The following is a 15,214-nucleotide window of genomic DNA, read 5'->3' as shown; positions in this document are numbered from 1 at the left end:
TTATTTGTGCATGGATTTTCCATATGTGAAATTTTTATACCTATTTTAATTGTGTTAATTATAAAGACATATCAAGCAGGCAACCCAGATTTTTAAATTTTCTCCTTTGGAAAATTCATTAGCAAAAACAAATAAACCACCAAGAACAATGCGTACATAATACAGTGGATTCACAGCTCATGTGGATGCCAAATATTCATAGTAGATGCTACATAAAATTATAAAAAACATCATTAATTACATGTAAGAAATTTTAGAGGGATGTAAATTGCAATATATAGCATTTCCCACTCAAATTCCAACCTCACCTTCTCTTGGTCCACCTTGTTCTAAAAGTACAAATGAGGCAATGTCAACCTGGTATGGGCAGTATACCCTAACAAAGCAAAACTGTTAGAATTGCCTTCCAGAGACACTAAGCAGCAACCCTACCACTGGACTTACCCAATGAAAGGCTTTTAATCTGTCCTGGGGAAATTTGATACTTTTCAAGTCTCAGTTCAAGAAATAGCTGGACAGACTATCAGGAATACGACCATGATTCAGGAAAAGGTAAACGAAACTGGAAGATGGAACATATAAGGAGAATTTCACACAAAGAAGAGGAACTTGTTGAACAACTAAACCAAGCCAATGTAAAGATATGGATAGTAACAGAAAAAAAGAAAAAACAAGGAATCAAACAATAACTATATAGAAATCTATGGTGGAGTAAAATCAATGGTGAAGAAAGAGTAAAGGCAGGTTTCATGAAAATGATACATAAATCTATGCATAAAAATCCTGTATATCACACACACACACACACACACACACACACACACACACACACACACACACACACACACACACACACACACACACACACACACGCACACGCACACACGCACACGCACTACTGGAGACTGAAAGATTAATACACTCGGAATTAAATTCAAAGAATTAAGAGGTCACATAATGGAGTCTAGAGGGGATAATGCTGGGTATAGAAACAACGGCATTTATATGCTTTATACTAATGTCAGGAGTATCCGGAATAAAGGAGAGGAATTCGTGGCGCAGATAGCATCAGCCTGGCCAAAAATTATTGGAATCACCGAGACGTGGTTGACAAAAGAAGGATATAATGACAGGAATAGAAGTCGCTGGGTACAGCATTTTTTGGCAGGATAGGAAGGGAATGCATGGTTGTGGAGTAATGCTTATGATAAGTGACGACCGATGTCCTCTAAGAGTGGAGACTTTGGAAGGCAGTGGCACTAATGATATTGAAAGCATATGGTGCTACAGACCCAGGAGAACAGAGGATGGGGAACAGGAAATGTTCAGACAGTTGAGTTTGGCAAGTGCAAGAAGAATGATTGTTATGGGAGATTTTAACTACAGTAGCATAAACTGGGGAGAGGAAGATGCATGTAGCAATAAGGGAATGGTATTTCTAGAATTCTTGAGGGACAAATGTCTTAGGAAATATGTAATAGAGGGTACAAGAGGTTCAAGAGTTTTGGATTTGGTTATAGCATCAGAAGAGTTGATAATAACTGAGATGACATATCTCCCACCAGTTGGAGAGAGTGACCATATGGTTTTGACTTGGAAAATGAATAGACATGCAGGAGTATCAAAGAGAAGGGAACATATGTGGAATTATAAGGCAGGTGATTATAATAGTCTAAGACGTCAACTTGGGGAAGTTTCATGGAGGGAGGAATTGGAAGGCTGGGATATCATTAGTGCGTGGGAAATTATGAAAGAATATTTGTTAGCAGCAATGGTAAGTTATATACCACGAGTGAACAAGAGGACACGATTTGGAGTAACATAGATGACAAACAATATTAAACAGGTATTGCATGCGAAAAAGAGGCTATGGAAGAGATATAAGGAGACAGGTGAAGAGAAGATGCATGAAGAGTATAAGACACAGGCCAGAAGAGTGACTAGTGTGGTAAGGAAAGTAAAACTGGAATATGAGAGGAGATTGGCCCTAAGATTCAAAGAAAATCCTAGGAGAATTTTTTAGATATGTTGCCAGTAGGAGGAGAAATGACTGTGGAAGAATGATATTGTAGGATAAAAATGGGAATAGAGTGACTGATGCAGAGGACATAGTGGAATTGTTCAATGAACACTTTATTGGAGTATTCCATCCTGGAGGAGTCAGTTTTAATGCTAGAGGGATTGGGCAGGTTCGAGGTTTAGAGATAGAGGAGGAGAGTGTGTTTCAAATACTGAGTACTCTGGATGTCAGCAAGCTGTGGGACTGGATGGTATTTCACCAAGAGTTTTGAGAGAATGTGCTAGGAAACTAATAGTGCCTTTGACCTTTTTAATGAAAGTCTGAGTGCAGGAAAGGTGCCCATGGAATGGAAGGAAGGTAACATAGTGCCATTGCATAAGGGCAGTAGCAGACTGGAAGTGTCTAATTATAGGCCAGTTTGTGTGTCATCAGTAGTTAGTAAGATCTTGGAGAAAGTAGTGAAGGACCGTATACAGCATTGGGCAGATGAGGGTGATGATATCTGTGAGAGTCAACATGGATTAGTGACAGGGCGCTCTTGTTTTAGCAATATGCTAGTCTTTTAAGATAAAGTTACAAGAGCATTAGATGAGGGAAAGGCATATACTGCCATTTTCTTAGACTTAGCGAAGGCATTTGACAGGCTGCCACATGATAAGCTGATATTTGAGTTGCAGCACATGGGTCTGGATGCCAGATTGGTGAAGTGGATTCAGCATTGGCTGTCCGCTTGGTATCAGAGAGTTGTGTATGGTTGGGCAGTCTCAAGGAAGTAGAGGGTTACAAGTGGGGTCCACAGGGCTCAGTACTGGGACCTATATTGTTTAACCTTTATATCAATGACATTGCCAGTGGATTGCAAGGGGATATTCAGTTGTTTGCAGATGATGCGAAGCTGGGAAGGATTATTAATAATATTGCAGATGCGCAGCCCTGCAAGAGGATTTGAATGTGCTAGATAGATGGGCAAATGAATGGGGGTTTATCGTTTAATGCAGCAAAATGTAAGGTCTTCAGGTTTGAGAAACATCGATGGGATGCTGAATACTCTATGGGAGGAGTTATACTGGAAGAAGTAGGGGGAGACAAGAGATCTGGGATTGATGATTGATAGAAACCTGAAATTTAGGGGATATATTGCAAAGGTGGTGAAGGTAACACAGAGGATTGCTGCAATAATAATTATTATTATTATCAAACAAGAACTCACGGAGTCAAAGACTCATCTAGGAGGTCCTTTTATCACACACACACACACATCTCATCATACCGAGACTTAAACACACTCAAACTCCTTGCAGACACTACACTCTCAGGCAAGGCATTCCAATCATTCACAACTCTGCATGAAAAAAACCTGCCTCTCACTCTCCTACTCACACCCTCTTTATGCAGTTTCCAGGGATGACCTCTGGTTCTCCCCTGATCTCCCACTATTCTCTGTAGAACTTCTCCACCGTTGATCTTATAACAACCCCTTACCAAAATGTAGGTCTCTATCATATCTCCATTCTTCCTTCTCTCCACTAGAATCTGCAAATTACATCTTTTCAATCTTTCCTCATACTCGACATTCCAGAGGTCAGAAACTACCTTAGTCAGTCGCCTTTGGACCCTTTCCAACATCTCTTCATCCTTCTGAAAACCAGGTGAACAAATCTGGGCACAATAGTCTGTGTGTTGCCTAATCAAAGCCTTATACAATGGAACAAGAATCTCCCTACTTCTACACGTCAGTGTCCTCCGCATCATTCGCAGAAGTCTTTGTGTTGTCTTCACAATTTTGGCGATGTGTCCCCTAAATTTTAGATCCTTATCCACTATCATCCCCAGATCTCTTATTTCCTCTACTTCCAACAATATATTCTCACCAAGCATAAATTCTGCATCCCACATTTGTTTTTCATATTTTAAAACCTTACATTTTGCAACATTGAACTCACATCCCCATTTCCATTCCCAATCACTCAATTTATTCAAGTCTTCTTGCAAGGCCAAAACATCTTCACTACTCTTTATGGTTCATCCCAACTTTGCATCATCTGCAAACAACTGAATATCTCCATCCAAATCTTCGCCAATATCATTAATATACAAGTTAAATAGTAATAGACCTAAAACAGACCCATGAGGCACTCCACTAGTGACTTTCCTATTCTTGGATATTGCACCCCCATATACAACTTGTTGATACCTATCAGATAGCCAGTCTCCAATCCAATGCACTAATCTAATATCCAACCCCATCTACTTTAGTTTGACTGTCAACTTATCATGAGGTACTCTATCAAAAGCTTTTGCGAAATCCAAGTATATTACTGTGTATCCTTCTCCTCTGTCCAAGGAAGCAGTCACTTTATTGTAATAAGTAAGTAGATTACTAAAACATGACCTCCCTTTAGCAAATCCATGCTGTCCATCAAAGATTATACCATTGTTGTCAACCCAACTCTGGATCCTAGTTCTCACAAGCTTCTCCAACAACTTAACCACAACACCTGACACACAGATAGGCCTATAGTTTGACGCGTGAGTTCGATCACCTCCTTTATGAAATGGCACCATCTTGCCCTCCTTACACTCTTTAGGAACTTGACCAAGTGCAAGACTCGTATTAAAAAAATATGTCAAGGCAGGTGTTAACTCTCTGGCACATTCCTTCAGAATACGCAGTGATATATCATCAAGTCTCACAGCCTTATTTACATCTAGTTCACTCAACTCCCCAAACACTTCTTGCTCACTTACAATCAGTCTCTCCTCCCCATCATCAACTGCTCTTAATCTCTCCATGAAGTCACATAGACAAGACTGAAAGATCTTTATGAACTGCTCATTAAGTATCTCCACCACACATTCTGAAACAGCTGTCTTTATACCATTTCCTCCAATCAATGTCATCCTTCCATAATCATAATTTTTTTGGCTGGCTACATATCGAAAGAACTCCCTAGGATTCTTTTTGGCTTCATTAGCTAACTGCTGTTTATACCTCTCTTTAGCTACTCTCACCAACCAAGTCACCCTCCTTGCCTGGTCTTTGTAGACTCATGAAATTGGTTACTTCCATTTCTCTTATGCTGCCTCCACAATGCCCTTTTTCTCTGTATTGCATGCTTAATCTCTTCATTCATCCATCTCACACCTACCTTATTTAACCTTCTCACCCTTGAAATACATTTAGACATTGCATCTATTAGATAGTTTTTGAAAATCCCCCAAGCTGCATTGATCTCTTTTCCAGCTAACTCCTCATTCCATGCTACACCTGCAAACTGTCTCCTGAGCTCTTCATAATCACCCCCCTTGTAGTTCCACATATACCCTTTTATCACAGGAGTCCTTGCACTGCTGGCAACCACCCAGGTAATCACCTCATGGTCACTTTCACCAATTGGTGGATGATTTGACACCTCATTGATAATTACATCCTCCGATGAGATGACTAAATCCAAGACCCTTAATCATCGTGTGCCCTCTGTTACATACTGTCTGAGGTAGTTATCCCTCAAAAACTCAAGAAACTCATTTTCTTTACTTCCAGTTGCTATCTCTTCATTCCAGTCTATATTGCCATAATTAAAATCACCCATAATGATCACCCTTTTCTTATTTGCTTGGCTTATTTGACTATACATTTCACTATCACCACCATCCACATTACCTGGTCTATAACAACATCCCACGAAGTATTTGATTCCATTCACCTCTATCTCATACCATGATGCCTCAAAACCACTGGTCCTATTTCCCTCTTGCATCTCTACCTTGTATGGACATAACTCTTTCTCTATCATCAATAGCACTCCCCCTCCCTTTTTACCTCTTCTATCCTCACAAAACACATCATACCTTTCCATCTCTATTCCTGTCAGGATATCGTCCTCATCTAACCATGTCTCACTTATTCCGACAATCTCTGGGTGCACAAACGCAATTAGTGCAACCATTTCATCCGCCTTGTTTCTTATACTTCTAGCATTGGTATATAAACACAACAACTAATTTCTGGATCTACAGCTAGTTCTACTGATACCACTCACTCGATATGATCTTTCCATGCTGGACTGGGGCCATTTCCCTTTCTGCTTCTTCATTTTAGAACCCTTTGCAATTCCATCTGTTTCCTCTTGATCTCTGGTCATCCCATTACTTTCCTGCCTACACATGCTCTCACACCTCCTCTTGGAGCATCCACCTTTCTCACGCTGTGTACCCCTGTCCACCCTGAGCCTCCCCGTTTCCCTGCTCCTCTTGCACACCCATTCTCTCATTTTCTATACTCATACCACTCACTTCCACATTCATTTCCACTTCTTCAATCTCTCCTGTCTTACTCTCCTGCTCTTCTACATCACTCCCCTCTCGATCTGATTCATTCTCTCTATTCACTTCTCTACTTTCCAGCAGCAGTCTCTCCAAGTGACTCACACCATAACCACTCAAATGCAGTCCATTGTTCCAAACAGCTCACTTCGTCCCTCAAACTCATTCCACACATTAACAAACTGTACTCCCATCTCCTCACACATTTCAGCCAGAATATCATTCATAATCCTTGCTCTCCGCCTCATTTCACCACAATCATACCTAGGCAACACACTGACTACCTTTCCTGTCACACTATTCTCTTTTATCTTTCCAAGCAGTCTCGTGACATTCATTTTGACATGCTCTTTTTTCTCTCTCAAATCATTTGTACCAATTAATACAATTAACTCTTTTGCTCGCTCCCGCCTCATATTCAATGCCTCAATCACTCTACTCATTTTACTGCCTGGAAAACATACCTTTTGCATTTTATCCTCTAGCACACCTTTAATAATGGAGTCGGCATACAACGCCACTTGCTCATCTTTTGTTAACTCTTTCATGCCATCATGATTTATTTTAATAGTTTTGACCTGAATTCTCTTAATTTCATTCTGCATCCATTTCATTTCTTGCTTCATCCAATCCAATTCACCTTCCGAACCTCGCGACACATTCTCTCTATCATTAAATCTTTCTAACTTTCTAACTATCGACCCCCTCTTTTCACTTTCCCTCTCATTCATCCCTCTTTGTTTCCGTACTTTCGGTCCAACATATGTCCAACTTTCACTATCATTTTTCTCACTTTCACTCTCTGTTGTATAAGACCCTGATCAGACCACACTTGGACTATTGTTCTCAGATTTGGTCCCCAGGATTTGAAGGGGATAAATAAACTGTGGAAAGGATACAAAGACGGATGACAAAGATGGTTTCAGGACTGTACAATGTTAGTTATGAGGATCGGCTGAGGGAATGTGGACTGCAGAGTTTGGTGGATAGAAGAAGGAGAGGTGATATGATTGAGACTTTTAAACTGTTGAGAGGTGGTTACATGGTTGACACTGGGGAGTTCTTTTGCTTGGTTGAACAGCGGGAAGGAATGATGTCAAGAGGCAATCCCTGGAAGTTACGAAAGGAAACTGTGAGCAAGAGGGTGAGGAGTGGTTTCTTTGCATGGAGGGTGGTTGAACCGTGGAATGCATTGTCTGATGGAGTGGTGAGAGCAAGAACGGTCAATGAGTTTAAGGAGTGGTATGATAGACTTTGTGTTTCTTAAGGGGGACCTCCCCCTCGATCAGTCTTGATAGACTTTATGTTCTTAGGAAGGACCTCCCACGATGAGTCTTTTGACTCCATGGAGGCCTGAATAATAATAATAATAATAATAATAATAATATAGTGTTGATCACAATGGGAAAAACAAAGGATCTTTAGGAGTTCACTAAAGGAGATTGTGGGTGCCTGTCTGGCTGGGGCCACCATTTTGAAAACAGCAGAGTCGACTGTTTTTCTAAAGGTGAAATATCCTGGATATTTAATCAGTGGATAAAAACCCACTTTGCTTGCCTAAGAGACATAACAATTGTTCTACAATAGTTTATCAGAAATGAGATTGCCATCATCTGAGAAGGTTTGTACAGACAAACAGAACTTCCTGTGTGCAGCAAAATAGGTCACAAATAGCCTTCATTTAATGAAAGCTGTTCCTGATCCATATCTCACTGAATTTTGTGCAGGGAATTGAAGAGGACTGTTAGTGGCAGTCACATGTGCCTACAGATAAACCACTGCATTAAATAAGTTTCTAATTTAGTGGCCAGTATGAGTAATGAAACGATCAGTGGTTTTCTATCAGTGGAACTAGCTAAAGTTTTTCACAGTGTTCAGCATATATGCCTATTTTACATCTTAGAACAATTGTTCTGTATCTTATGCAATACAAGGAATTACCATTTGCTCTACACTTAAAAGAAAATAAAATGTTAGCTTATGCAGATGATGTAATAGACACATTAAAAGACAATGATTCCATTTATATCTGTCTTGTCTTGGTATTTTGGAGCAATTCTCTTCAGATGGTGGATTAAGTGCCACACTCAGGATTTAATCTTGGGGAGGGGATGAGTTCAGTAGATGATTTGAAAATATACACTATGGGTCACATATGACCTATGACTGAACATCTGCAAAGATCGCTAATTCATAAGTAGTATAGAAATAGAAGACATGACACAACTTAAATAAAAAAATGAATTTTAATTAGGAAAAGATTTTTGGAACATTTTCTAGTGCTTTTTTCCTTTAGGGGTGCCAGAGCCCCTTGACCCCCCCCCACCCCTGGGTGCACCACTTAGCGAATTCACCACTAAGCTGACTAATACTTAACTACAGATCTTTGAAGATTAGAATATCTGAGGAATTCTGTTTGCCATTACCCCCAGAAATATGAGGGTGGTATGAAAAGTTCTTGGCCTAACAATGAAAAAACAAATTTGTAATTTCAAAATTATTTTTATTTATCAACATAATCTCCATTAAGACTAATACATTTATTCCAATGATTCTCCAGCACCATTATCCTGTCCCTGTAGTGGTTCTCAGTAAGATCTGCAAAATACTCCTCTACAGCTGCAATCATCTCTTGATTCGAAGAAAAATGCTGACCAGCAAGGAAGAGTTTTAGTTTTCGAAAGAGAGAGAAGTCAGAAGCCAAATCTGGGGATTAGGGTGGATATTTCAACAATTCATAGTGCAGATCCCTTAATTTTCCCATTGCCAAAACACCTTTGTGGGCAGATACATTGTCCTGATGAAAAATGATTTTTTCCTTCTGCAAACCGGGTCTTTTCTTACGATTTTTTCGTCTAGTCTGGTTAAAAGATCAGAATAATATTCCCTGGTTATTGTTTTACACTTTTCAAGATAATTAATAAACAAAATCCCTTTAGCATCCCAAAACACCGATGCCATGACCTTTCCTGCTAATGGAACTAACTTTGCTTTTGGTGCTGAACAACCGGCTTCTGTCCACTACCTTGACTGCTGTTTGGATTCTGGTGTGTAATGGTGAATCCATAGTCTCATCCATAGTAATAAATTGATGCACACAATCAGTTTTATTCTTGTTAAAATGCTCCAAGCACTGCTCAGAGAATTTCATGCAAGTGAATTTTTGATCTGCTATGAGCAAGTGAGGCACCCATCTTGTGCAAAGCTTTTTCATTTGCAATTCTTCATGCAAAATATATCCTACACATTCTTTTGAAATCCCTATAGTCCATCAATTTCACACACTGTGACTTGCCTGTCATCCAATACCATATCACGCACTTGAGCAATGATTTCTGGTGTTATTACACTTTTTGGACATCTTTAACGTAGATCACCTTCAAGGCTGGTATGGCCATGTTTAAACTCGGCAGCCCATTTCTTAATTGTCAAAAACAAAGGAGAAGAGTTCCCATAAACTTTTATGAACTTCAAATAATTTCTTCTGGCGTTAAACCTTCTTTTACAAAGAATTTTATAACTGCATGATACTTAATTTTTCCATTTCAAGGGATACAGACAACACTTTTGCTTCAGACAGTTGCATAAAAAAAACTACTGATAGAATGAATTGCAATTTCACATGGATGCTTATAACAGATGTACCAACTTAAAAAAAATCTTGCCAACAGTGTTGCCATCTATGGTTGAGGCCGAGAACTTTTCAGACCACCCTCATATGACCTCTTCACATCCTAGAAATACTCTTCCAAGAAAGTCAACTTCTACAAACTCAGTAACTAAGACAAGAATCTACAGAAACCTTAAAAGATTGGAAAACTGCTCCTCTCAGTTTCACCTCGAGAGCAACTGTTCTCAAAAACAGTCATTTTTCCTGTATTGCAATAAGTTATCAATATTTTGGATATCATGGAAGCAGAACAACAACTGTACAGTCAGCCATTAAATTTTCTCTGGTACAATAGAAATGTACCAGAGTCAATAAAGTTAGAAAGGAATTCTTTTGACTGCCTGCTAAAAAGGAAGGTATGGTCTACTAGTAGTAGACATGCAATAGGAGATGAAAAATTCAAATAGAAATAGTAATTGTGCATCATTTGACAGCGAGAGGCCAAATTCTGTCTACTCTTGTTCTGACAAACATCATTTATGTATTTCTGCTTCACAAGATACCTTCAAAGATTTGTGGATGACAAAACCCAGGCAGTGCAAAGCCTACAAGAGGAGGTCAGTCTGGGAAGGGACTAATCATTGAGTGGCAACCATCCTTGGTTTCTCCAGGTAAAATTTGTATCTTTCTGGTTTTAGTAAAGCACAAATGGAGAAGAGTAAATATGATGAAATGAAATAATAATTGTAAAGTTTAGATGAGTCAAGTCAAGTTAAGGTGTATTGCGTGATTAGGACCAGTTGGTCAACATCTGGACTAAAACAGCTTGGTTTCTCTAGGTTAAATTTGTATTAGTAAAGCAGAAATGGAGAAAAGAAGAAAAATAAATATGATGACATGAAAGAATATTTGTGAAGAGTTTAGATGAGCTGAGTTGAGGTGTACAGCATGATCAAGTTTTGTTCTATTCAGTTTTGCCTGCCACTGAGCAGAGACTCCATTGAGATTTTTATCCTGTAGTGATTTAGGTCAGAAGTGATGAGTTTAGTAGTGACCTTTAGAGTGACCTTGGAGATCACTGTTTCTGGAGGGAGGTACTTCCCCATCCTGCACTTTAATTGTACCTCAATAAAAGTCAAAACCAGCCTGGATAGTTGCCCTTCCCATAATGCATAACAATATGTTTAGGGATAATAAAGCAATTAATGTTAAGTTATTAGCCTCTACATACAAGTAGCCTAGTCATGAAGATACTTGGCATGCAAACTTTGTTTACACTTGAATAAAGGATTAAACAAGAATATAATTTCTTATCAAATTTAATTTAATGTTTCTTTTTCTGCAACTCCTGCTTAATGATGCTACTCATCCATCTAATACTTACCTGGTTAATCCTCCTGACTCTGTGTATGCACTCTGATATTGATCTCTTCAATGACATTTTGGCTATTGTGCACGCACTGCTGACATCTTTCCCCTCCTTATTCTTATGTCATGGCACTGCTTTCAACTGTTTCATCACATGCCTTTAATCCTACCTAATTCCTTCTTAAATAAAAATTCCATGTATCTGGCATTGTCCCAGATTAAGACTGCATGATCATTCTTAATATCAGACAAAGTCTCGAGTAATTATCTCTTAGCAAAGTCTCAATCATTCTTAATATCAGACAAAGTCTCAAGTAATTATCTCTTAGCAAAGTCTCCAGTAATTATCTCTTAGCAAAGTCTCAAGTAATTATCTCTTTGCAGTTGTATAGATTTCCTTTCCTTATCTGCTGGTGACCATTCTTCTTTCCAATCTATTTTTGCCATAATAATAAGACTATTCACCCTGCACACATGATTATTTACCAATGCATGCATTCACATTCTCCAATGCAACTCTTTGCTTATAGCAGCAATTAACTATATATTTCACCCTACTGGTCTTTATCTTACACCAGATAGTCCTCAAATATACTACCCTCTGCATTCACATTTTCTTACTGAACACATTCTTTTTGCTATCATTACCAAAATTCCCCATACTGTTCAGTCTGTTCTCTTTCAAAAATACAATATCGGTTATGTTCTATCTCTATATATTCCATCATCAACCAAGTTTCACTAATGCTATAACTCATAGCCACACTGAACAAACCAATGCCTTAAACTCTTCCCTCTTATTCTGAGTGCTTCTGGCGATGAATCTCTGACTCCACGAAGGTCAGATGTTGCAAATAGTAATAGCGATAATTAGTATATATATACTGCAGTCCCCTTTACCCTCAATCTTCTTCATGCTTGGTGTTGTCTATCTCACTCGATTTCAGAGCCTGAGGAGTGACATTCAGCATTATTCGATCATTCTTCAGCTCACCTGTCTCAAGGATGCCTACACATATTTGCTTCATTCCTCCACTCTCCCAACCCAAGAAATCTAATTTCATTCTGCACTTCTGAACTCTCACTGAAAACATCACACTCACTTCATACATCCATTTAACTCTGCACCATTCTTCCTGCACAATATTCATGTTGACTGATTTGCAATCATGGGTGTTCTTTCCAACTTCCCTGTAGAATTCAATAACAGCAGGGCCCAATCTTTATTTTCTCACTCTTATTTGTTTGTGCCAATGACTCTTTTGTATCTTCTCACAATACTACACTGGTTGCTTGCCAAATCATTTGTATTTGCCAAAATAATCATCTCTTTCTACCATCCTTAATCTTTGTCTCAGGAAAACATGATTGTCTCACTCTCCTATAGCACTTCTTGTTTAATGAAGCCTCCATACACTCTCTTTTGTTTTTCCATTCTCTGCTTTCTCCTCTCTCTCTCTCTCCTCTTATGCTTCTCTGCCATACCAAGAATTTCTATCTCACATTTTATCCTGTACAATTTCATGCAAGTATACTATTAATTTTTAATTACCATTCATCCTATCACTTTCCTAATTTTCTACTGTTCTTTTATACTGTCACTTATACTTTGCTCACTGGCTTCCAACACATTATTTTCAACAAAAATCTTGATGACATTCTCACTCACATTTTCTTGCCTTTTTTCATTTGACTCTTTGCTGGCATATTTCTCTCTCTCCACATTTCTAGCACTCTCTCCTGAAATTCTATATTCAATAAGTTTTTTCTAAAATGATTTAGTCTTCCAAAATGTAGAATGCTTTCTAATTGCAATTGAAAAAAAAAAACAAAAAAACAAAAAACAAAATAGTTCATACTTCACATTATAAATAGTATGAATAAAAACATCATTATATGAAATTAATAAACTAAACAGCACGTAGGCAGCTTTATTTTAAATTAAAATGGATTTGAAATGCAAGTGGTATTAAATTGAGGGAGAGAGAGAGATAACAAAAATACACCTTTTCAGCAGTCTGTGATGCTACAGCAAGTTCTTTCTCCATTACAGCCAGCTCTTTCTTCAGTTTCTCTACAGATAATGATGCTTCTTCCAGTTTAGCAAGGCCATGTTCCATTCTACTGGCCATTTCTCCTATTTCAGTGTGTTTTTCATGATACACAGCTTTATAGCTTCCAAGGAAAAGTAAATAGGACTTTGGAGTCACATGGGTTGGACGACGGAATCTGCAGATTGAAAATAGGAAGATGTTTACAGACTAAACTCAGAAATATACTTATTAATTAAAAATGAATATATTAGACTAGAAACTTCTGTGGAATTGCAAAACTCATGGAAGCAAATATGTATAGTATATCAGTGAAGGCTAGTTAGTGGCTGCATTAAAAGTAAAAGTTTTTTTTTTTTTTTTAAAGTGAATGCAGTGAGGTTTTAAATAAGTAAAATAACACTGCCAAGTTTGAATTATTTTTTATTTTTTGAAAGATTCCATGTGCTAGAAACCAAAAAAGATTCCATTTGCAGAGAAATGGTCAATTGCTACAAAATAAAATATTATTATTGTATTATATTATTATTATTGTTACGGGCGACTCCAAGGAGTCCTTAGACTCATCGAGGGAGGCCCTAAACATCATGTCCATCACAACTATTTGACATTCACACAGTATCTATCATACTTTGCCTTGAACTCATTCACTGTCATAGCACCCACAACAGACTCTGGCAGCTTATTCCACTCATTCACCACTCTAAAAATAAAAAACCTAGCTCTAACACCCTTACTAACCACACTCTTGCCCAGCTTCCATGGATATCCCCTAGTCCCCCCACCACCAGTCCTGTTCTCAAAAATATCCTCTGAATTAATCCTATAGAAGCCCTTCAGCAATTTAAATGCCTCAATCATATCTCCCCTTTTCCGCCTATTAACCAATTTTTGCAACTCACAAATCTTCAACCTGTTCTCATAAGGTTCATTCCATTGACCTGCTATCATCTTGGTCACTCGCCGCTTAATGTGCTTTCATCTAAACCACTCCACTTAATCTTCAATCCTTGAAATCCAAGCAACTAAAACCTGAACACAGAGTCCAGATAATGCCATTTTCCAAAATTATTTCATTAATCCTTCTTGTATCTTCATTGCAGTAACATCTGAGTAATTTTCATCTAAATTACGCAAGCAACTGCTCATTACCAGCAAAAACTGATCAGTAGTATATATAACAAGAATGATCTCTCGCTTTTATTTTTACTCTTTAGCGAGCCCAAACTTACTGCATTTGTATTTTGTGCTTCTTTGTATAACAATTATCACTGATGATAATGCTACAAGTCTAATAAATAATGAAATATGTCAAGACTTGTTTAATAAAACTATTATAAACGAAAAATTTAGATAATTCAATTACTTAACATGTTATTATTATTATTATTGCACCATCCATGGGGTTGGCAGACTCATCATGGGAGGTTCATTCAACTGACAACATATTTATCATACCAAATCTTAAAAATCCTTAACACTCCTTGCATTAACAATACATTCTGGTAATGTGTTCGATTCACTGATAATTCCCATGTAAAAAATCTACTCCCCACATTTCTCTTCACCACACTCTTCCATAACTTCCAGGGATAACCTCTGGTTTTTCCTCTCTTGTCATCTACTCTTTTTATAATCTCATCTGGATTAATCCGATAAAATTCTCTCACTAACTTAAATGTCTCTATCATATCACCTCTTTTCCTCCTATCCACTAAAATCTGCATTCCATATTTTTTTTTCAACCTCTCTCCATAGCCAGCAGTCCAAAGTATTCAGATTGTCTTAGTCACTCACATCTGAATCCTCTCCATTGTCTTCACATCACACTGAAAACCA

General features: G+C 38.1%; 1 protein-coding gene across 1 annotated transcript in view; it reads right to left on the bottom strand.

Annotated features, from left to right (window-relative positions):
* The window catches only part of LOC150110257 (dynein axonemal heavy chain 5-like), a 972,373-nt gene that overhangs the window by 189,745 nt on the left and 767,414 nt on the right, over window positions 1–15,214 (bottom strand). The window contains exon 56 of the mRNA XM_090394637.1: window positions 13,331–13,553. Within this exon, the coding sequence (XP_090250763.1) occupies window positions 13,331–13,553 (223 nt within the window). The remainder of the gene's footprint in view (window positions 1–13,330; window positions 13,554–15,214) is intronic.

The sequence above is a fragment of the Typopeltis vanoorti genome, chromosome 1 (genome assembly GCF_054136105.1).
Source record: "Typopeltis vanoorti isolate ZY-2024b chromosome 1, IOZ_Tvanoo_1.0, whole genome shotgun sequence".
In the NCBI taxonomy this organism is placed as follows: domain Eukaryota; kingdom Metazoa; phylum Arthropoda; class Arachnida; order Uropygi; family Thelyphonidae; genus Typopeltis; species Typopeltis vanoorti.
This window is presented reverse-complemented; position numbering and strand designations above follow the sequence as displayed.